General features: G+C 30.7%; 1 protein-coding gene across 2 annotated transcripts in view; it reads left to right on the top strand.

The window, feature by feature from the left end:
* Window positions 1–25,974, top strand: part of LOC120359854 (mitogen-activated protein kinase kinase kinase kinase 4-like) — a 92,297-nt gene that overhangs the window by 62,701 nt on the left and 3,622 nt on the right. For both annotated transcript variants that reach the window (XM_039459251.1, XM_039459250.1), the window contains exons 4-8: window positions 3,734–3,778; window positions 8,094–8,376; window positions 8,657–8,868; window positions 15,451–15,679; window positions 15,757–16,017. In XM_039459251.1, coding sequence (XP_039315185.1) covers window positions 3,734–3,778; window positions 8,094–8,376; window positions 8,657–8,868; window positions 15,451–15,679; window positions 15,757–16,017 — 1,030 coding nt within the window. The remainder of the gene's footprint in view (window positions 1–3,733; window positions 3,779–8,093; window positions 8,377–8,656; window positions 8,869–15,450; window positions 15,680–15,756; window positions 16,018–25,974) is intronic.

Raw genomic sequence — 25,974 nt, 5'->3', positions numbered from 1 at the left:
CATATTTTTAATAATTATTAATGTTACCTCTAAGATAGCTAATTAAAGTTACGAATTTTTGACAATGATTTACTTGCAGAATTTTACAATACACAATGATGTCCAAAGTTATTAGACACTTTAATTAATTTTTCTGTATCAATATTTATTTAAAAATAAATGAAATTGAAGTTGTAAATAGAAATCTCGAGTTTTTCTAAAGAAAAGTCACCAGTATTGATATATTATTTTGTTTTTCCATAATGTCTTGTAATTAAATATAAAACTTTATAAACAAAAAAGTATCTTTTATTAGATGGTATAGCAGTTTTTATAATATTGTATAATTAATGTTTTATATTAATTAATATTTTCACATAACTCAAAAAGAGCGTCTACGAAATTTGACCCTAAAATTGGTACACTAGTAATAGCAGAATTTAGACACAGCCTCGTTAGGGAAGTAGTTAACTATAAAATAAATTGATAAACTATATTAACAAGGAAAGATACGGAAGCGTCGTCCTCCGATTTTCACGAGCCTTTAATATACTGTAGTACGTTTCAAAATAAGGGACACGTATTTTTTTATACGTATCTGTTTTCACTTTTAGGGAAACACTTCTTTGAAGAAAATCGGTATTTTTTTTAAGCGAATATTGTCGACATTATAAGAGAGAAAAAAATGTCCTAAATAAAAGTTGAATAGTTTGAAAAATATTTTACAACGGTGATAAAAATTTTTCAAATTTTTTTTAAAACTTGTTTTAAAATTTAAAAGGGTCAAAAATTTTTTTATTATTGTACAATACTTTTCAAGCCATTCAACTTTTATTTAGAACATTTTTTTTCTATTTCTGATAGTTTTGATGATATTTGTTTCCAAAGAAAAATACTGATTTTCTTCAAAGGGGTATTTTAGTCCTTAAACACATAAGTGGGTCTGAGAGACCCCTTATGAAGTTTTGAACGCTTGCTGTGTGAAGAATGAGATAGGAGGTTCGGACCAGGACGTAAAAAAAGTTTGAAATCTTTTTTTTCGATTGATATGGTTGATTAACTTTTTTGGTCAACTAGAATTTGAACGACATGGCAGCAAAGTTTTGTTAGGGTCAATGCGACCTATATAGTGTGTGAGTGAAACATTTTTGTGAGTAATCTTATGTATATATATAAACAAAAAAAAGAACTAGACAAAACATGTTCTAATAGGTCCGTTTGCGTATGTTATTTTGTCTAAAGTTAAAATACTATAGTGCCGTGAAAAAGAGGACTTTTGCGTAGGGTCTGAAATATATTATGAAACACATCAATTTTCAATTTTAGACACCTTGAGTTAATCAAAAATATCTCATTTGCTTTGTTACATAATTATATTTTTTAATAGTAATTACAATGACATAATTTTTTTCGAAAATATGATTCTTTAGCTTTAAAACGTCGTATTGTAAAATCTTTAAAAGTGTTTTGTTGCAAAAGATATGTTTTTTTTTAAAGAAAAGTGAATTTTTAGACATCCAAAAATATCTCATATTACTATATATCTGGCATTTCATATTTTGTATTTTTGACATCGGATTCGTAATCAGAGATTTTGAAAACATCTGATTAATAAGTTTCAAGCGAATACGGTTAATTTTGATAATTTTGTCCATCAAATTGAATTCACCATTTTGAATTTTTGACATTGGATTCGTAATCAGCGACCTCGAAAACCCCTAAATAGTAAATGTCAAGCAAATTAATCGAATTTGATAATTTTGTTTGCTATATTGTCCGCTATTTTAAATTTTGAATTTTTGATACGGGATTTGTAATCAGCAACCTCTATAACCTCCAGATAGTGCGTTTGAAGTATAGGCTATTGCATCAAATTTTATGTAAACAAATTTAATCTCTAAGAACGATAATTTTTATATATTTATTAACGATAAATTATTAATTTAAAATAAGATTCTAAAATTTAGTTTATTAGTTAGACGAAATCCTTAGCTATCCAGCAATATCAAACAGGTTATAGAAATACGTGAAACAATTAATTTATTAATAAAATAAATTTGGATGGTAGGTGTAGCTCGTAGAACTCTACTGTGCAAAAGGTTAAGATATTAAAGAAAATGTGAGAAAATTCAATAAACTTCTGTCAACATTGTAGTTTTGTTATTATTGTTTATTTCTACGAAGAAATAAACAATAATAACAAAACTACAATGTTGACAGAAGTTTACCGGTTTATACTGCACAGCGATTTTATGTTTTAAACTGTATTACGAGAAAAATATAAAAGAAAATTTAAACGGAACAGTTTTAAGAAACTACAAACATGTAAAATGATTTGATATTGTCAATGATATACTCAACTATTGTTTAAATGTAATTTTTAAAAGAAAATCATTTTTATTTTGCTTTTATTATCGTTTTTAAAAAATTTGTTTTTGATTTTGTATAGAAAAAAGTCATGAACGAATATATGAGTTTTTATTTCTTTGATATCTAAGCAAATCATATTTTTATCAATATTAATTAGATATCTAGGAAGCTGGTGATCTTATTAATCATAGATAGCTAGTATTCCTAGATGAAAAGTTATTGTGCATGTGCATTAACTGCATGCATGTTGGAGCACAGATATATAAATATTAAATGGATTGGTGATGTCCTATTATTCCTTACCACAAAATTTTTATTTCAAGGTTGTGTCCCGAAATTTATTACCAGTACTGAAAATCTATAATATGGGTAACGTAAATTATAGATTTTTAGTACTGCTAGTGTATATCGGTATTCAGCACAAATTAAACATAGGAATTTTTAATAACATAAATTACTATAAACAAATTAAAAAACAATTAAATTATCAAATTACTAGAAATAATTTTAGTTTTTCTCTGTACTTTTTCTTTTTCTATTAATACAGTTAATGAGCATACATGATAACTTTTCACCTTTTCTTTAACATGGTGCCATTGGTATACAAATTTTATATATTTATAAATTGGTATACTAAATTAAATATATTAGCTATTGTGTGTGTGTGTGTGTGTGTGTGTGTGTGTGTGTGTGTGTGTGTGTGTGTGTGTGGTGTGTGTGTGTGTGTGTGTGTTGTGTCTGTGTTGTGTGTCTGTGTCGTGTGTGTGTGTCGTGTGTGTGTGTGTGTGTGTGTGTGTGTGTGTGTGTGTGTGTGTGTGTGTGTGTGTGTGTGTGTGTGTGTGTGTGTGTGTGTGTGTGTGTGTGTGTGTGTGTGTGTGTGTGTGTGTGTGTGTGTGTGTGTGTGTGTGTGTGTGTGTGTGTGTGTGTGTGTGTGTGTGTGTGTGTGTGTGTGTGTGTGTGTGTGTGTGTGTGTGTGTGTGTGTGTGTGTGTGTGTGTGTGTGTGTGTGTGTGTGTGTGTGTGTGTGTGTGTGTGTGTGTGTGTGTGTGTGTGTGTGTGTGTGTGTGTGTGTGTGTGTGCGTGCGAGTATATTTACGGTATTAATACAGTCTAATATCTGGTATCCTAGAAATAAGGGGATACCGCTTTAGGCCTATGCCAGTATTGATTTTCTTCTATAGATTTTGAGATTTCTATCTTTAGTTTTATTTATTTTTATATAAATAATGCTTATCTAGTTACTTCTGGACTTATTGAAAATAAGTACAAGAAATTAAAAGAAACATTTGATATGTAGAATTTTTTTATTTTATTGACCTACATTTATTTATTTGTTAAGCATTTGATAAATTATATTTTTTAATAAACTGTTTGTCTTATTGCAGGATGAAGAGGAAGAAATCAAATTGGAAATAAATGTACTCAAGCGGGTGAGTGATTTATTTATTTTTTTAGTAGTATAGTAGTAATAATGGAAGCGGATGGGACTGTATTAATTTTTAAATCGCCTAGATTTCTAAAGAGTTCTGTGATTTCCGCTAAGACCTCTTTTTTTTCTGGTTTCTAAGCTTAAAGGTCTGAACATAATGTATAACACATAAGAGAATTAATTAATCAGTGTTCTTTATTTCTATCCTGAGGAGAGAAATAGAAGATTCTGATTGATTGATTCTTTTATGCGCTATTATGTTCAGGAGTCTGTGTTCGGGCTTTAACACAGCCCTTGGATTCTTTTAGGCTCGACATAATCCTTGATTTTCAAGCTTATATAGCATTAACTTCTAAGATTTTAATATAATCTTAATTCCTTGAATTTGATATAGTCCCAGGTTTTTTTGATGTAGCCTTCAAAAAATATACTATTTAATAAAAAATAGGGAACACTTTTAAAACGTTAAAAATTACACAATATTAAGACCGCTGTAATTCTGTGAAAAATTATCGTAGAAAGAAAACTAGAAAAGCATTTTGAAGCTTGAATGTGCAAATTTTTACGGAACAAAATAACTTAATTTTTTGTTAATATAGAGAGAACTACGAGAAAAGATTTTTAAAAACGGCCTCAAGCACATACAATTTTTAAGTTTTAAATGCTGTTTTAATTTTCTTTTTACGATAATTTTTCATAGAGTTACAGTGACTTAAATATTGTATAATTTTGAGCATTTAAAAAGTGTTCCCTATTTTTTGTTAAGTAGTGTATATGTAAAGTGATCTTGACAAAGGTATTTTCGGTTCGCCATTGCCTTTTTTTGAGAGGTTGTTATATTAATTTTAAAAATCTAATGTTTTAGGATTTAAATTCTAAATTTTTTCCACAGAAAATAGATACGCAACTCTTTATGCCATGTTTATTATTTAACCCTTAGTTTGCTACACCAGGGTACACTACGACGTACTGTATGCGGTTTTTTAGTAATTTTTTTATAATATAATTTCAAGATTTGTATAATGGTTCAAAATATTTGAGTAATCTATAGATACGATAAGCCTGCAGGGGCATTTTAGTTTGCAAAAGTAAGTTTTTGACGTTCTGAATACCCTTTTATTTTTTATTAAATACGTTTACAGGTAGTGTAATAAGTAGTAAGTGCATTAAATTGTAGAATTAAAAAAAATGTTTTAGTGTGTGCATTGTAATATTCTTTTGCCTTTTGCATACTAATGTGCATAAGGACTGTGAAACTTCTCTGTTATGGTATTGATAGAAATTTTAAAAGATTAGAAAGAAAGCTACTTTGCAAGGAAGTGTAATTCTTAGGTTGAGGTATTGTACACGTTGGCTAAGACTGATATGAAAGAGACAATAATTATATTTAGTTCGAAGACAAATCACGACAAATTAAGTAAGTTTTTGGAACCAAGATTTGCATTAGCGAAAACGATTCCGGGTACATTAAAATATCATGCGATTATTCCTGCGAGAGAAGATCAATTAAGGCTCCTGACTCTTTATTCGAGAACTCCGCGTTGACGGTAGCGACATTCCGTTGCGGACAAAATTAGAACTAATACACGTGAAACGTGACAGATTGAGAATGAGATGTTGTCGTGCATATCATTTTGTTATTATGTGTTTCATTGTGAAAATATGACTTGTCTCGTATTCATCAAATTCGTAAAAATGGACCACGAGTAAAGTTTCTTTGAATTTAACAAAATTATGTGACCGTGTGTTTTCCTATTTCAATAGCTTCACTTTACATGCTTTTTACGACTATTTACTGACTGTTAGGCGGAAAAAGTGCAGTCGTGACCGATATTTAGAAGTATTTTAAAGTCATCCGCTTATAGTAGTCTGTTTTATCGAAATTGGTTTTATTTACAAATGGCATGTTTGATAAAATTACGTGTCATTTCACGCAATTTTTCGCTTTTGACGTTACGACTTCAATATGGCCGCGGTGAGTACTCAGGAGTCTTAATTAAAAAAAAATTCAGTTTTGATGAGCAACGAGATTTTTCCAAAAAAATAAAGAAAAAAATAAATACGTCTAAATAATATATAATGTAGACGTCACAACTATTTTTTATTTTATATTTATATGTTAGAAATATTTTATTTACGTAGTACTAAATAATTGGCCAATAAAAATTGATATTATTTAGCTTTTGGCTGAAATTATAATTTTGTATTAGAAAAAATATTTGTTTTTGAGAGGATCCCATTGCGATCTCAAAATTTGCTTTATAGTGCGATATTTTACATGTATTGAAGTATTTTTGAGAATTTTTTCAGGTTTTTAAAAATGGATAAAATTGTTCATTTTTTAAATTTAAAATTAAAAAATTATTTTTTTTAATACTATTAAATGTTTGTCACTAAAATTAATATTTTTATCTGAAAGTACGGGAAAAATCCGAGAAAAAATCCTAAAAAAATCATGTCTTTAAAAATTTTTTAATTTTAGCAAAAAAAGAAAAAATTTTTTTTTAAATTTAAACGATAACCTTTAATATTTTTGATGCAAGGCATATGCTTACTTTTTTTTTATCATTAACCTTATACAATACATCCACTAACATGTTTTTATTATCATTTTAAAAATTTAAAATTTAAAACAGTTTATTTTTAGGTGGACGTAGAATGCCTTATATTTATATATATATATATATATATATATATATATATATATATATATATATGTATAAAATAATAACAACAACAACAATAATAATATTTATATATTACGAACCTGTATCTATAGTTTTAAAGGCTCGGGAAAAAATTGTTTTTTTTTTAATTTTCTGCGGATTTTTTTGATTTTTTTTTTGCTAAGGGATAATAAAATTCATTGGAAAGGTTTAAAAAGTGTTGTACTATGGTGGTACCTCCTCAATATCAAAGTTACCTGTTTTACGATATGATTTTTCAACTAGCTCGCCACTCATTTTCAAGTCCGTAGTTTGCCATACTTTGACTTGTAAAACAGCTTGATTTTTTTGTCTTGTCACTTTCATTTTAATTAATATTTTAAAGCTTGTAAAAATTAAAAATATATAGTCTAAATAACATGCTTATTAGATAATAGTAGGTCGAGAGAATGATTTGAAATAATTAAATTTATAACAATATACAGAAAAAAGTAAACTATAAAATGAGATTACACTTCAGGAGTTCACCGAAGGGTATGGCGAACTAGAGTTAAAAATCTGTATTGAGAAATAACTAGAAAATGATTCGTATAAAGTTATATTAATGTGAGCTCCTGTCTTTAAGTTTTTATTTGTCAAGTTTTTTCTTTTAATTTATGATAATGTAAGTACGAGGGAAATAAGAAGCAAACCACAGAAATAAATAAAAACAGAATTAATGTATTTTTTAAATTAAATAAACGTATGCCTCTTGATAATTAATAGTATTTAAAATACAAAATAATTAACATAAATAATAATTATAATTAGTCTTTAAACTAGTTGTTCTAATTACATTTGTTCTTACAATAGTTTGTTTAATAATTAATAATTATTAAACCTCAAGTGATGTAATATTCCAAATATGAAAAAAAAAATTAGCTCAATATTAATTCCTGCGTTTATACAAGGTGCCTTACTTTAATAATACTTTAAAATTAGGTAACTTGTCATATTACATAGTAAAAGCAGCAATTTTTCATAAAAAAGTAATTTTTCAGAAAAAAATGGAATTTTTCTGTTTTTTTCGAATAATTTGAAAAAAACAAACGGTTTTTTTTTAACTATACTTTTATTTATCATTTTAGATTGTTTAAATAACAAAATTTTGCTTATTAGAAGTAAAATTATGATTTGTTGCTTTTTCAAAAATGTCTATTTTCGATACTTTAAATAAACTTTTTAATTTATATCGCTATTATTTTTTTTATTAGTCCAAAGGGACAACTGAGAAATCTCATTGTTTTTTACTTCAAGTTTAAATTTAAAAATTTAAGATTTTTTTATTTAAAGTATTTTAGCAAATTTTTACAATATAATTTTTTCAAACAATTGTAATTACTTGAAAATAATATTTTTTTAAATTTGGGTTTTGTTTATATCTTATTTGATTTCACATATTTTGAGCTAAAAAATATACTTTCCATGTATTATACATGTATTGTAGGTAAATTGTGTTCAAAGATATAGATAACAAAAGTGTTCCACTCTGGTGTGGCAGGGCAACTAAAAATAGCAGTGGCGATTAGAGTTACTTTCTTACATTGAATAAATATTTTAAAGTGCTGGGCTATTAACAGTGTGCAATCAATTTGTTTTTTTGCCTTTTAGTACTCGAATCATAGGAATATAGCTACGTATTACGGTGCCTTCGTAAAGAAGTCATCACCTGGCAAGGACGATCAATTATGGTTGGTTATGGAATATTGCGGAGCTGGCTCCGTCACGGATCTTGTCAAATCGACCAAGGGCCAGAGCTTGAAAGAGGAGTGGATAGCTTATATATCGCGAGAAATTCTGAGGGGACTTAGTTATCTTCATAGCAATAAAGTTATCCACAGGGATATCAAGGGACAAAATGTTTTATTGACTGATAACGCGGAAGTCAAACTTGGTAAGGTCAATTTAAATATTGTTACTTTAATACAAAACGATAGTTATATATTTGTCAAAATGTTATACAGTTCTGAAATAATATTATTCTGAAATAATTCATCAATATTTATAAATATTTTATCATTTGCTTATTTTTTTTGTATAGAAATTGATAGATTTATTTTGGAGCTTTATTTGGAGCTTTAATTTTTGCATCAAGTTATACAATATACATTATTATTTCAATATATTTTTGTGCATTAATTGTTATGTATTAATTATTTTGTTGATATTCCCAGTTGATTTCGGTGTTAGCGCACAACTAGACAGGACGATAGGTAGAAGAAACACTTTTATCGGCACACCTTACTGGATGGCACCAGAAGTTATTGCATGCGACGAGAATCCCGACGCTACTTATGACAATAGGAGCGATCTTTGGTCGCTTGGAATTACTGCTCTAGAAATGGCTGAATCACAACCACCGCTCTGTGATCTACATCCCATGAGAGTGAGTCTTCTTCAATAATTTTGATGATTAATATGTACTTTTTATGACACGTGATATTCTTGTTCTTGTATATTATTATACAATTGAACGGTTTCCTATGAAAACTACACAAGTCCATCTTTTTTTAAAATCTTAGTTATAGCATTGAATTATTTTTTATTAGTAGCGTTACATTGTGAACAATTTTGTTTCAGCAAGAATCAAATAGAAAATAGGAAATATAATCATTAGGTGTATAAATAAATAATCCAAATTTTTTAACCAGTTAAAAGATTAGTTTAAAATTAATTTTTGCTCTTTTTTGCAGTTGTAATTGCGTACATATACTTGATATAGTTATTAAAAATGATACTTAGTTTGGCAAGAAGCTCAACATAATCTTAAAAAGTAATCAATTTAGTAGCGGTAAAAATGACAACAGGTAAGGATACACATTTGATACTGTAGGTATTTTCTTTGAATTCTAACAAAGAAAAAATGCTGCAAAAGTACGGATTGATTTGTTCTTTTCTTGGCTGTTGTATCGTACGATGTGTACGCGTTTTATTTAAGCAGTTTAAAAGCGGTAATTTTTGGACGACAAACAACGCCCTGAAGATTTACAGAAATATGACAATGATAATTTAAACAGCTCGCCAGCACAAACGAGCTTGTAAAGCAGTTAAGGGTAACGCAAATTATTTCTAAATGTATACATGAAATTGGGAAAATTAAAAAAAGAAGGGAAATGTATTCAGGGACATAAATTTTTGATGCTAACAAAAATTGGCCGTGATTGCGTGTCTTTTTCTTCTCAATAAACAACGTAAAAAATGTTTTTTGCGCAAAATTCTTATGGGCGATAAAAAATGGATACTTATGACAAACAAAACGTAAGAAGTCATAAATAAATTTCGGTGAATCATTAACATTGCTCGTTTTAGGAAGAAGGTTCTGTTCTGAATTTAGTAGGATATCAAGAACGTTATTTATTATGAACTGTTAGAAGCGAATGAAACACTGTGAACTTATATTAACATCAGTTAAACTATCTGCTTGTCAGAAATTAGAAAATGCCAGTTATTGGTAAAGGAAAACGTTCTGTGAAATTGCTGCATGATAATGCTAGACCATACGTTGTTACTAACGTAAAAGATATCATGATGAATCTTGGCTGGAACGTCTTATAGCATCTGGCGTATTTACCGGACATCACTTTTTTTGGTCAATGCAATATTTTCCAATGCGCATTTTCAATCCAACAGATGCGAAAAAGGCTTGACGACTTTATTGCGTTCAAAGATAATTGCATTTTTTATGAAAATTTATATGGAATCCATAAGCTGCTCGAAAGATGACTTAAAGTAATAAAAAGTAACGGCAAATTTGATTAAAATTATTTTATTTTATTTTTTAAATAAATCTTGAAGTTAATAAAAAAGTTGAATTTATTTGTATACCTAATGTATTATAATATAAATAGTAAATATATTAGATTATTAATGCAAAAATTTGTGCTTAATTTCAATTGATGTCATTAGGAGAGTTGTATGGTAGCGCCATTGATTATTATGTGTATCTATTACACATCTATAAAAAAAGTTATATTTAATTTTTTCTTATTTGTGCGAAAGATTTATGTGTTTTGGTTGAATTTATATTGTGAGAATAAATTTTGAAAATGAGCGAATAAAGTTGCATTTATGATTTTATGAGTTTCGAAAACGTGTAACAGTTGAAAATTGCTAATAGATTGTTTAATGCTGAAAATTATTTAAGACGTTTATTAGGATTGTACACCAGTAATTTAAACTGTTAAGAAATAGTTTACAACATTTAGATGTTGTAAGTTTTACTTTGACGACTAGACGCGTTTTTTTGTTCTTCTGGTATAGATGATTGACATTGTGCGTAATTTAGTGTAAAATAGTTCACGAACTTTAACAGAAAAAAATTATTGGGACTGAACATTGTCAGATCGACCGCATTTCGGCACTTAAAGAAGATAGATATACTAAATACTTTCAAGCTTTATATATGGGTGCTGTATTTGCTAACAGAAGTGAACAAATTGAATCAAGTTCTTGCAGCTATTTCTTTGCTTAGTCAACTAAATAAAGAGTTGTTTTTGGATCGACTTGTCACTGGCAATAAGAAATGCCTTTTACAATAATGTTTATAAGCACATAAAAACTAATAAATGAGTATGTAGAATTCATGGCAAAAGCCAATTTACATTCTGAAAAGGAAATATTTTTTGTTTGGGAAGATTGCAAAGAAATAATTTATTTTTAGTTGCGCACAGTGGTTAAACGATTAATTTTGATAAATACTGTCAATAATTAGACAATTTAAAGATAGCGGAAGATCCATGAAAAGTATCTGACCAATTCTGACCAATCAGAAGAAATAGTTTTTTACCATAACAACTACACACTACAAAACAGATTTTGCGCAAACTGAAGAAACCTAACCTAACCTAACCTAACCTAAATGAGATATTATGTCATCGTATTATATAAATATCGTATTATTATTGTTTGTTTTGATCAATGTAAAACGATTCAAATGGGAAAAAATTCGCATTTCTGGAAGCCATCAAAAACCATGTTTCTTTGTTCTTCAACGCCAAACCGAGGTCGTTTTATGATTGAAATTACTATGCTATCAGAACGTTAGGAAAAGATAGTAGGAAACGGCGGTTACATCATTGATTATTAAAAAAATTTTACACAGAGGAAAGAAGAGTGTGATATTTGTTTTTTTTTTTAATAATTTTGAAAATATTAACGCGATATAGTTTTTATCAATACCAATTTGTTAGCAATAGAGTTCTATCAATCATCTTATAGATTCATCGAGTATATATACCTTATTCACTGCGAGAAAATTCCATGATTGTGGTTAGCATAGTAAGGAGAGTGTAGCGCGTAGCGTATATGTAAATACGATTGGGTCTAGGTTAGAAAATTGAATAGATAAAATAATCTCTACATTTCAATGTGATATTAAAACGAAATCGTAATGTATTTAAATTACATTTTTTCTTTAATCATATTGAACCAAATCATTTGATGGTATTATTTAGTGAAACAATAATTATAACGAAATGTTTTGATGCGATCCACTTGAACTCGCTAATAACTTCGAGTCTATGCGGGTCTGAATGAGCAATGGAGAAAAGGGTTTCCCAAACGTTTTGTGGGTGGAGCTTGCGCGAAATAGACGAGTTTTTGTCCGACGTGTGGAGTTTTCTCTTACTGAATATGGTATAGAACGATCGTAATTTAGAATTAACTGAAGAAGAAAGAAGATTGAAGAGGGCAAAGAGAGTGTGTTTGTGAGATAACAAAGAGGAACTAACAACTAATGATAGATAGATATTTATTTACTTCAGCTTACAAGAAGCCATGAAGGGATTTGGTTTACAAACTTTATCCTTAACTCACGCATCTATTCATACCTTGTTCTATTCCATATTAGCCTGTCTCTGTTCCTACTCTTTATACGCATTTCTCTCTTTTTTCCTCGCACTTGTGGTGCTAACTATATCTCCCTACACTTATTTTTTTACTTATTCTTGGTACAGCATAGCGCAACAGTCCGCCCAGTCAAACAAACACTGTACCATATACAGCAAGTCTGTCTACCTGAACAAACCCCTGTACCACATCACATCCATGCCTATATCTATACCTATGCCTATGTCTAATTCTCTTTTCAGCTTAACTCCTAATTTACATTCTTTTTTCACGTATCTTCACATTCTTCTTTCTTTCTTTGTGCCTTTATTTCTAGGTTCTTTTCTTCCTTCTCGATTTTTCTTTTATCTTTTTTTTCTTTTTTCTCTTTTCTTTTCTGTTTCTTATTCCAACTATCTTTAATAACCCTTATAGCTTTCTTTTTACCCAGCCTTCCAGAGATTACTTAGTATCCTCACGCAGAAATGCAAAAATTACGCATCTTATGGAATTGTTCCAATACAATGTGACAAGAATTACCCACAATGTGAACTTGTTGCTGCAAAGGAAATCCATGGCGCACTTCCGTTCTTTTTGCATCCACCTCTTGTTTCATACAATCTTTCTTCAACCTCTGTAAGTACAATCTCCAAAGGCAAAAGACCTAGCTCTGTTTTTTCTTTAGCAATGCAACAGCCTCCTTTTCTTCCAATTCTTACTAAAGGTAAGACCTTACTTCCGGTTCTTCTTTTTTTTCTGCTTACACTTCTGTTGCCTCCTTGTCCTGTACATTTATACTATTTCTCTTTTTTTTTTTTGTACCTCTTCCTCCATTCTTTATGCTTCATAACTTCAATCTCCTATACCTCTTTCTCCATCCTTTATGCTTTATAACCTCAATCTCCAACGGCCGGTGAACTAAGTTCCCTCGGTCTTCTTCCTTACTAAGCCACCCAGGTTTCTTAATTAATCAATCACTTACACATTCAACTATATCTTTACATTTCTATTTTCTTTACGTTTACTTTTACAATATTTATATCTATACTTATGTCTATACCTGGTCTTATTTTCTACCTTACTTTCTAATTTTCTTTCTTATACTATCACTCTTCTCACCTTCTCCGTACTTCTATACATTCTTTCCAATCTCCTTTCCTTTCATTTATTCCTTCTCTCATTTACAATATGTCACTCATTCTCCATAAACCATTCTGCCTGATTTCTTGTATTACCTATTCGCCTTTTCTTTCCTATAGCTGTTTCTGCCTTTATTTCTACCATTTTATTCCTGTAACCTATTCTCCTAACACTCTTCTTCTTTGCCCTTTTTGTTTTTCTTACCTTCCATGTTTAATTCCTACCTTACTGGTCCTCCCGGATTTTCCCGCCTCATTGTCCACCCGAATTTATTCTTGTTCCTTCCACCTATGTCTTACAATATCTCCTCAATTCTTTTCCCCTTACATTCGCCTTCAATTATCTGTCTTTTCTACCTTCTTACTTCTCTAGTTCGTACCTCTTTACTTTCCAATACTTCTTAATATACTACAAACACTTATACTCAGCCTCACTCTATCTCCATCCACATCCATACACCATTGCGCCATTTAACCAAGTCCGAACTAACAACTAATGTAAAAGGCACTTTTATAAAAAATTACAAATTAATGATCCTTTATAGATCTTGCTAATTTTTGCCACAAAACAAGATTTTATGACTATTTTATAAAATATAATATCTTTTATTGGAAAAGAAATAATTTTTTAAAATAATTTCTTTATTTTAAAAAATAACTTTTTGAAATATTTTTACAGCTAGTAAGCATTATGCAACAAGGTTGTAAAGTTGCAAGAGCGATCTTATCCTCGTAATGCAAATGGCTCAATTCTATTTTACGATTCCGTTTATTACATGATGTAACTTTTACATGTCGAATTTATACACACATTACGGCACATTAAATTCAATTACATTATTTGAAAGTTCAAGACCTTCAAGCTAAAGTTAAAAAATTAATATCTAACATACTTATTAAAATTACACAGAAAGTATACATCGATAAAAATCTCTGCTACCTGCAAAACGGAAGTTTAGCTTTTATAAAAACGCAATAAACGCTAATGACCCATAATCATTTTATAATGTTTAAATTGTAACTATGTAATTTTAATGGTTGCTCTTAGAATAGAGATATTATATTATAGTCTTACGACTCCCGTTTATTTTTGTACCAAATTATTATTTAAGTTTTAATAATAAATCGGACACGAACTTTTACACTTTTTCAATATATTTCTGAAAGAATCAAATCTAGAGGGTTTTTTTATTTAAGTGGATTTAAAAAAAAAATAATCATAATTTAAAATTTTGTTCTTATACCTATTATATACGGGAAAAAAATTACCATATTTATGTAACAAGAATTATTAAATGTAAGGATTAATCAAGAAATTTTTAGATTAATGACTTAAATTCACTTGTTTTATAATGTTGACTTCTATTGCGTTTTAAAATTGTATTATATAAAAAAATGAATATTGTGTTGTGTTTAGCCCTCTGTAAATATAATAATGCGCATATTGAATAAGACTCCGTAGAGTCGAGTTTGTGTTTATTAATTGAATTATGCGTGTTTAATTCTAAATTAAAGTGATATTATTTATATTAACATCCAAATCATTGCTCGTTTTTATTGGCCTTATTTACTTTAATTAAATTGTTTTAAATGTAAAAAGAAATATTATATTTGTTGAGTTTTTTTGTTGCGTACCAATATCAATGTGTGAGATAGTACCGTAGTGCAAAATCAATGAATTATCTGTCCATAAATTTACCTGCTTTTTTGTGGATTGCCTCATGCAAATGCCTCATAATTAAATAGTATTTTTTATTGACTGCTGTGAAGGAATTTTGAATACACAAGGAATTTTGAATACACCGTGATATTATCAATTAAAGAAAATGTTAATATTGCCTTTCGGATACTTTTTGAACAGAAGAATATTGTCCGAAAAAAATAGTCATGTTTATTTATGAGACGATTTTAAAATAAGTTCTTTTTGTTTCCTGAAAATTTAATTTTTTGGAAGTTTTATTTTTGTAGGAAATTCTTTTATATTGTTTTATTTGTTCAAACAGGCTTTGTTTTTAATTCCGCGTAATCCACCGCCACGGCTCAAGTCTAAAAAGTGGGCCAAAAAGTTTCACGGATTTATTGAAACGGTGTTGGTGAAGGATTATCATCAAAGACCTTATACGGAACAGCTTCTTAAACATCCGTTTATACGGGACCAACCTACGGAGAGACAAGTCAGAATACAACTTAAGGATCACATTGATCGTTGTAAAAAGCGCAAACAGGAAAAAGGTACAAAGATAATGACAAAAGTTATTAGAAACTTATTTTACGTTTGTTATATTATTATCTGCACATGTTTATTACAGAAAGAGATGATTATCGATACAGCGGGAGTGAGAACGAAGAAGATGAACCGGCATTAGCAGGCGAACCATCGTCTATAGTTCAAGCACCTGGAGGTGACACATTGCGTCGTAATTTCCAACAGATTCAAGAAGGCAGAACTTTGATGCAGGACGTACCCCCGCAAGCGCCCGCCGCTAAAGAAAAACCGGGAAGCAGATCTCAGAGAGAGGTGCCAGAACCTGGACCACCTGCGAGACCTGCTATACCACACAGACTCATCGGTATTTTTAATGATTTGTAAAAGATACTAATAGTAAAAGATACTAATATGGATTTAACAAAAACTCAAAAATTAAGGAAACTAAGAAGGCAACTAGGTTTCAGTGCTTTAATTAGTCTACCATTTTATGAGGAATGTAATTCTTTAATATAAAATAATTCAATAATTTTTTTATTATTATTACGTGACAAAGGATTATATATTTTTCAAAGATAAAGTTAAAAAAATAAAAATCATTAAAGTATTAAAAAAAATAGGAAACAAAAATAAAAACAAGAATAGAGGAAAAAAATGATAATATAGTGCTTATTTTATTGAATAATTTTGTCAATAATTACTATTTTATATTGAAACGCGAACAATTATATACGTCAAAATGTTGTTTAACAAATTTTACACTTAAAGTTATGAAATATTATTTAGGATGTAATTTATAAAAATTGACATTGCTTAATGAGTCAACGAGAAAAATAGGTGGTAATATTGCTATCTTAAAATAAATTTAAAAAATTGATTTTGTTTGAAAAACACAGTATTTTGTTTACGAAAATATATATTTTTAATTTTCCATCATTTATAATTTTCCTCATTTAGAATTTTCCTGCTTTCAGAATCGTAGAGATATCATTAAAGATCTTTGTTTGAATTTTATTCTTGTTTAATATTAACTCTTAAACATATTTGATCCGGAGAATTACGTTAACACATTTCTCGCCTGGTTGACTCTACTTCACTTTGAGAAGCTATAACTTCGGTTCTAATTAATATTTTTCAACAATTTTTTTTTAAATGAAAATTTAGAATCTCAGAGATGTGAATGTATAATCGGTATTGCCAAAAATGATTTATGAAGTTTATGATTTGTGAAGTTATAAAAGAAAAACCACTAAGCGAAAATGAAAAATTGATCAAAAGTCTACTTTTTCTTTAAGAAATTATATCTCTGCAACAAAAGAACTTTTAAGGACTTTTAAATACGACGTTTTAAAGCTAAAGAGTCAATAAGTTTTGAAAAAAATTATGTCATTGTCATTTTTATTAAAATCTATAATTGTATAATAAGGCAAATATGAGGTATTTTTGGTTAACTTGAGGAGTCAAATTAAAAATTGATGTGTTTTATAATATATTTTAGATCTCGCGCAAAAACCCCCTTCTTTACAGTACTATAATAGTATTTTAACTTTAAACAGAGTATGCGAGTAACATACACAAACGGATCTTTTCGAACGTGTTTCGTCCGGGTTTTTTTTTATATGAGATTACTTACAAAAACGTTACACTCGGACACTTTATAGGTTTCATTGACCTAACACTTTGCTGCCGTGCCTTCGAAGTCTAATTGACCAAAAAAGTTGATTCATTATATTAAGGGGAGATTTCAAACTTTTTTTACACCCTGGTCCAAGCTTATCTCATTCTGTTTTAACACAGCAAGCGATCGAAATTTTATAAGTGGTTTCCCAGTCTCACTAATGTGTTTAAGGGGTAACACTACCTTTGAGACCCTAAAATGATACCTAAATTTGGGAATTTACGCAAGTTTGTCGGCAAATGAATAACTTTATATAAAAAAAGCTTAGAGGGCTTTATTGTACATATCTTGACGAGTAAAAAAATATTTTTTAATTTTTTTTTATGCACAAAATGGCGGCGTACTGGCCCATTTATGAAATCGTCTTTTCTTAAAGATGAATTTTTGCGTGCAAGTTTTCTGCGACATGGTTTATGTTGGAACCACACAAAAAAATCTTCATTATCTACATATTCAAAACTAAGGAAGTACATAGGGATTTTAAAAATAGTAATTTTTATCAAAATGGCAGCTATTTATAGAAAAAAGTGGATTTTTTATCCAAAAAATTGTTTAAAAAATGCTGATTACAAAAAGAGTTTTCAACATTTTACAAAAAGCGTACGTACTTCCCTGTGGAATAGTTACAAGAAGATTGTGTTAAAATTTTAAGTCAATTGGATAAAAATTGTAAGAGTAATGTTGCACGCAAATTTGAAAAACTGTGTTTTGAGAAAAACGCGTTTAAAGTTTTGGTAACTGATTTTTTGTGTATAAAGTTGAAAATTTTTAATTTATCTCAAATCTGCGATGCCTGCCCCATAAAGCGATTCTTCCGCAAGTTCAACAGCTTCATTGTATTCCTTTCTTGTTGCTAATAATATTCTGGTCTCTTTTGCTTTTTGGGTGAGACTGCGTTTGGCAAGTACGACGCACCGCGCATTCAATTTTTGGCAATAATAATGACAAGTAGTGCCCACCATGAGGTTTTAGACTTGCAAAATTTTCATTAGACTATTATAGCCATCATTATAATAATAAACAGCCAAGTTTGTTGCATAAACACAGAAAAACTAATGGCGTCGCATAAACACAGAAACCGACGCTTTCAAAACTATTTACTGATATAGTATAAGTAATAACATCTATATTGTGTTAGTCTATTTTCGGTACATAAATAAGGCCCAAATAACTACGAAGCATGGAGAAGACGGGGCCGCTTCAAATCGCTTGCAGCTGCTCGGTAGGCGCATAGAGACGATTTATTTAATCAGCTCAAACACTATAAAACAGTTGGAATTTTGTTCTAAAACTACTTACGTACTTCTAAAACTACTTATATTTTTATAAGTATAAACTAATGATTTAAGCAAAAAAAAATTGGTCAAATTTTAAAGGTGGTATTAGCGTTAAACAACAAGGGCAAAATGATATCTCTACCCTTAAAGGTTAAACAACAAGGACAAAATGATATCTTCATTGTTTCTGAACGCAGTCCTTTAAAGTGACAATCAATCTATTGAAAAAATATTTTGATATGAAAATCTTGGTACGTAAATAAAATGCTATGCTATTGAATAATTTTGCGTAACTCGAAATTTATATAGCCGAATAGAATTAAATAACAAAAACACTCGAGTGTACGGTCAACAACAAAAAGATTGCAACACTTTTTTGATGAGTTTTGGAATGCAGTTTAATCACCGAGCAATTGCTTTTTACTTATAGATCTAATTAGTTATATTTATCTGATCTATGAGCTAGGTTAAATTCCGAAACTTATTGAAAAAAAGTGTTGCAACTTTTTGCTACTGACTGTACATATGTACATTCGTGTGATAATGCGCTCAAGTTTAAAAACAATGAGGAAATTATTAAAATGTATCTTGAAAAAGTTTTGAAATACTCAAAAATAAAAATGCTTGTAATAATTATCCGTTATTGTGTATTGGCGTAATAATGCCAGCAAGCTACTAAACAAATGATTCCATAAGCAATTGTTAGAATTTGTCACTTAATAACGGAGATAATAGAGATAGCTATAATGCTTATAATAGTTTAATACCTTTTTTTCCTCTATAAAAATGATTTAAAAATTAAAAAGTAAAAATTTAAAAACAAAATCCACAAATAGAAATAAGAATTAAAACTCAAAATTCAAGTGGTAAAAAAAAATCATATAAGCTATGTTCTGATATGCCAGCACTGAAAATTATAGTATATTTAACATGAAATATATAGATTTCAATACAAGTAGTATATGTTGTAATACGGCCACGGTAAAACTGTGTGTACTATAATCATATATATATATATATATATATATATATATATATATATATATATATATGATTTATTTCTCTTTCAGCTTACATTGCTGAGAAGGGGACTTGATTTACAATAATTCTTTAACTAGTTTATCCATACCCTATATTGATCTTCTGTTCTACGCTCTCCTTACCTGTACCTTTTTTTTTTTTTTTTTTTTTTTTTTTTTTTTTTTTTTTTACGGAGAGGAAATGCGTTACCGCATACCCCAGGCCCCGGGGGAGGCCTGGCGGTTATGTGGGGCTCTTCCCCGCCGACAACGTGTCGGCGAGGACATACCCACTAAAACCTCTCCGGGTGTTCAGCTCAGGTCCTTGACTGGGGGGGACTCCGGGAACGCGTACAGCATGCTTCCGGAGCCCCCCGGACCAGGTCGGCCGAGGCCGACTCAGCACGCCGGGAGGCACCCTGGTGCGGGTCCCCCGGCAGGGCCGTGAGGCCAAGCCGGCCTAAGGTCGGGGGAGAAGGACACCAGCCCTCCCCCGCCTCTTCCCCTTGTCCTTACCTGTACCCTATCATGCGTTTACATTTTCTTTTTGTTTCCTATCATTTAATGTTCCTCCTTAACATTCTATTATTTCTCACACCTACATTTTTATTTTTTTTTACCTTTACATTTACATCTTATTTCCTTACTTATTGTCTATAATATCACTATTCACATCCATTCACAACCTTTGTTTTTATAGTACATAACCCTACGTGCTATCTTGTAATACCTGATACTATCTTACAATCTACTTCCCTATCTCTTTATTTACTATCTCCTATTTCTTATCCACTTTATTCCTACTCTCTTTTTTACTCTCCCTCTCTTCTACTTCTTTCTTTTTCTTTAGTTTTCCCTTTTTTTTCCATAATTTCTGAATTATTTTTTCTTTACACCAACCTAAATCTTCATTATATATTTCTTTTATAATTCTGTCACTAACTCCTCCTAAGTCTGCAAACCATTCCCTAATTTCCTCGCATTCTTTCACATAATGATCTAAGCCATTACTTTTTTTATCACAGAATAAACACGTTCATTGTCTCTTATCTATCTAATATTTGTTTGCTTGCTCTAAGTTTCCGCACCTTAATTTTATCATCGCTCTTACCTTGTTACCTCTACTTGTATTTGCGATATTCCTTACTTCTAAATACCTAGACATTCTACCCTTTAGGTCTATTTTCCTGTACTTTTTATTATATCTTGCTTTAGCTATCTTTTCATCCTCCCATTGTTTCTGCACCTCTCTTTATCTTTTTATCAATCCTGCTTTTAAGTCGTTTTCTCTAATCTCTTTTACGTCCCTAGCTTTTATTCCCCACCCATTTCTATTATAACTTTTTTTCTTTGCCGTATTTGTCCTTCCAACCGTATTGTTCTTTCTCCCATCAGCATTCTTTCACTATATCCTCTGCCCTACCTTCTTTGATCCTATTCTCGTATCTTCTAGCTCTAATTCCCCATCCTACTCTTAACTTATCCATTACTAATTCTCTTCTTATAATATACCTTGGTGTGCAGAAATCCAAGCCAAAAATCTCACATAGTCCATCATTACCTTTTCTAAATTTTTCGTCTCTTCCCATTCTCATAATTCTACTCCATATGCTTTTACGCTTTGTACTAAATACTTGAATAGTATCCATCTCCTTTTAAAATAATTTCTACGTATCTCTTATCTAATCCCCATACCTTTCTCGCAACTATTTTTTTTCCGCATAATTCCTTAATATGTTCCTTACTATTTTTATTATCATTCAACATAAAGCCTAAGTATTTAAAACTTTTTACTTTTTCTATCATCTTATTTTCCCATTTCCATTTCTCGATGTTTTCTTTTCTTTTTTTATTCACTATTAGCATTTTCGTTTTTTCTGGACATAACTCCAATTTTGTCAGAAAACGTTTAAACGTACCTATCATATCTAACATCGCATCTCTATTATTCGCTATTAAAACTATGTCGTTTGCATACACTGAGTTCCATATCCTAAGCCTTCCTATTGCTATCCCGCCTATATTCCTATTTTCCATTCTTTCTCCCAATTTTGCTATATATTGAACATAAATTGAACAGAAGTGGACTTATCACACAGCCTTGTCTTACTCCTTTTTCTGTGATAAAGCTTTCCGTGTATCTTTGCTCCGTCCTCACCATGACTTCCGTTTTCTGGTATATTCTTGCTATTCTCTTCACCAGCTGCTCTTTTATTCCTTTTTTTCTCATTATTCTCCACAATGTCTCTCTGTCTACTTTATCGAATGCCGCCTTCAAGTCCGCGAATATCATATATACTTTTCCTTCTTTTCTCTCCTTTTCTCCTTTCCCTTTGTGTCACGTGATTCAACATGAATATATTATTCATTGTTGATTTTTCTTTCCTGAAGTCCGCTTGATTCGTTGGCACTATACCTCTTTTTTCTACCTCTATCTCCAACCTTATAATTACCTCTGCATATATTTTGTATGCTGTGCACAGTAAGGATATTTCTTTATAGTTGCCTATTTTTTCCTTATCTTCTTTTTTGTACAAAAAGCACCACGCCTTTGGCCTGCTCTTCTTCCAATCTTTTGGTATCGTTCCTGCCTTCCATATTTGTTTTATTAGGTTCTTTATCCTTTTCCTTTATCCTTTTCTCAGCGTATTTTCAGGCCATTGTAAAACAATTAAATACTAATTATAGCGTTGATTCTCTGTTGCCCATTTTGTTTCCTTAAGGCTTCTGGCGCCTTAGCTGAGAACTCCGCATTGACGGTAGCGACATTTCGTTGCGGACAAAATTAGGACTAATAGGCGTGTACCTTGACAGATTGATGATGAAATGTTGTCGTGCATGTCATTTTGCTATTATGTGTTTTATTGTAAAAAATGTGACTTTTTTCGTATTTACCGAATTTGTAAGAATAGACCGCAAGTAAAGTTTCTTTGAATTTTATACATAAAAGCACATTTTTCACTTTTTTTTAGTAGCAATCCTAATGTTTTTCTGTCTGAATAGGCTTCACTTTACGTGCTTTCTACGACTATTTATTTACTGTTAGGGGAGAAAAGGATAGTCGACACCCAATTTTCCAAGTGTTTTAAAGCGATTTTGTTATTGTTTTATCTAAATTTTATTTATTTACAAATTGCACACTGGAAACTTTTGCTTAACTGTTTTTTTGCCTGAATAGGCTTGATTTTACGGGCATTTTACGACTGTTTACTGATTGTTAGGGGAGAAAAGGATAGTTAACACTAATTTTACAAGTGTTTTTAAAGCGATTTTGTTATTGTTTTATCTAATTTTACAACTGTTTTAAAGACATTTCATTAGTCTGTTTTATTTAAATTCTCTTTATTTACAAATGGCATGCCGGATAAAATTACGTGTTATTTCATGCTTATGACATTATAACTTCAATATGGCCGCGGCGAGTAGACAGAAGCCTTAATATTGTATTTGTAAAAGAATTTATATTACAGTTGATCTATCCTTCAATTTTTTAAATGGGACTGTTCACTTTTTATTACAAATTCTTGTAGCTTATTTTGAGATCTTTCCAAAACACTACAAAAAAGTTTATTTTTGTTGAGTACTTGCCGAGTTGTGAGGTTTGAAAGCTACGATATACTGCAACTTTCAAGCGTCATAACTCGAAAAGTTCTTAATGAAAATAAACTTATTTATAGTGTTTTGGAAATTTCTTGAAATTGACTACAAGAAAATACAATAAAGAAATATACAATGTTAGGGAACTACCAATACTCTTTAATTAGGGAACTATCGATACTCTAATATTATATCTTTTATTGCATATTCTTGTAGTTTATTTCGAGACTTCCAAAGCACTACAAGAAAGTTTATTTTTGTTAAATACTTTCCGAGTTGTGACGCTTGAAAGTTACAGTATAGCTTTCAAGCCTCACAACTTGGAAAGTACTCAACGAAAATCAACTTTCTTGTAGTGTTTTGGAAAGGTCTTGACACCAGCTATTAAATTCTGGAATTAAAAATAGGGTATTTTATTTAAAAAAGTTAATGTGATTTTGATCTGACCTTGGCGACGTCATCTAAGGTCAAACTGATAAGATCAGTAAATAGATTTTTTGAAACACTACAAACATTTTCTTGTGAAATGCAAGGGAATGGAAATATTTAGGGGGTTCCACACTTTTTGCACACCATATGTGTGTGTGTGTGTGTGTGTGTGTGTGTGTGTGTGTGTGTGTGTGTGTGTGTGTGTGTGTGTGTGGTGCGTGCGTGCGTGCGTGCGTGCGTGCGTGCGTGCGCGCGCGCGTGCGTGTGCGTGTGCGTGTGCGCGTGCGCGTGCGCGTGCGCGTGTGCGTGTGTGTGTGTGTGTATGTACAGGGTGTCTGGTAAATACTGCCCCTGGTTTTATGAATTGATAGATCAAGTAAAACTAAGCAGAAAAGTCCTTTACCATTTTTTAATACTCGCCATAGTTAACGAGATAAGAATTAATAAAGTTTGAGAATAAGCGCGTATCACCGCGCGCAAGAACCGCCCACCGGTCGCCGAGACGTAGGCAGCCGGGGCAGTCTTCTCCCTTCTTGCCGCGCCGCTTGCGGGCCGTAGCTACTGCTGCTTTTCTCTCCTTACCGCGCCGCGCCGCCAACCATGGCTGTCTATGTCTCGGCGATCGACGGGCAGTCTTTGCGCGCGGTGATATGCGCTTATTCGCAGACTTTATTAATTTTTATTTTGGTAACTATGGCGAGTATTAAAAAATGGTAGAGGACTTTTCTGTTCAGTTTTACTTGATTTATTAATCCACAAAACCAGGGGCGGTATTTACCTGACACCTTGTATATGTATATATAATTAAAAGTACTCTCATTTATTGAAATTTTAAATTTTTTATCCAATATATGCACATATGTAGGCACGAAGGCGGCCTTATAAGTAGTAGGACTTGAAATGAAAACGCAACATTTAGCGAAACCGGTTTCATCATCATATACCTTCATCTTTCTAACAACGCCTTAAATTAAAATTTTAGCTTATTCCGTCGATTTGTTTTGTGTTGGCAGCCAATTAAAGTGACCGTTCTCGTCATTTTCATAAATAGGGGAAAAGAGCAATATTGTTTGGTTATTCGTTTTCTTTATTTGGATGGGAAAACGTGTGAAGAAGTTCAAGAAAAATTGGAAGCCGTTTACGGGGATGTTGTTCCTTTGAAAAGTACCGTTTATAGGTGATATGCTGAGTTTTGTTGTGGTTGCATATCCGTCTTTGATGATGGCCGTCTCGGGCGACCTAAAGAGGTTACTACCGATGACTTTGTCGAAAAAGTTCACGATATTGTATTGGCCGACCATCGAGTGAATGTGCGTGAGATAGCAGACATGGTAAATATCTTGAAAGAACGCACAGGATATATCTTACATGATTTATTGGGCATGAGAAAGTTTGTTGGGTGCCGCAGTTGTTCACCATGGACCAAAAACAAAATCAAGTCGAACTGGAGTTTTTGGTCGAATTAGGGTACGAACTGCTCCCCCATTTGCCGTATTCTCCAAATTTGACCCTCAGCGACTTTTTCGATGTTTTCCAACATGAAAAAATGGCTCACAGGGAAGAAATTGCTCTTTTTCCATATTTACGAAAATGACGAAGATTCTAATCGGCTGCCAACATAAAACTAATCGACGGAATAGGCTGAAATTTTAACAGGCGTTAGAAAGATGGAAGTATATGATGGTAAAACCGGTTCCGCTAAATATTGCGTTTCCATTTCAAATCCTGTTACTTATCAGGCCGCTCTCGTATTATCATCATCAGACGATGAAGACTTTGCTGATATTATTAATTGCACGTAATGAGTGAAATAGCGTCAATCTTTTAACTAAAAATATGAAGCTATAAAAAAAAATAAGTAATAACATATTGCCATTATATTGTAGTAATTGCGTATTTTCTTTAAATATCTACTTTCAAATTTAATAACTTAAAATAAAAAAGCTATTAATTTTATTAATAAAGAATAGTATCTTTTTTTTGTTATTTAACAAAACTTTCAAACATAAGATTATACAGTTTTACGTTAAAGATCAATTTCTCTTTTTTTGTTAAGTGCCTCCAAAACTGTTACAATGTTGAAGCGTTTTCTATGCCTAATTGTTTTTGCTGTACCAAATTGTTTTCGCTTATTTGAAACGTGTTTTTTTTTAATATTTTTTGTTTTAGTTACTTAAAAAGTACAAATAAACTAGAAATAAATTGTTTTAAATATAAAAACGATGGTTTTTGCTTAAAATGAAAAAGAAAACAGTTTTTGCTAATCCTGTTTACAATTACATATATATTAGAACTATATTTATCGACCTTATGTTACGGCT

This window comes from Solenopsis invicta, unplaced genomic scaffold (genome assembly GCF_016802725.1).
Source record: "Solenopsis invicta isolate M01_SB unplaced genomic scaffold, UNIL_Sinv_3.0 scaffold_117, whole genome shotgun sequence".
Taxonomy (NCBI): domain Eukaryota; kingdom Metazoa; phylum Arthropoda; class Insecta; order Hymenoptera; family Formicidae; genus Solenopsis; species Solenopsis invicta.
This window is presented reverse-complemented; position numbering and strand designations above follow the sequence as displayed.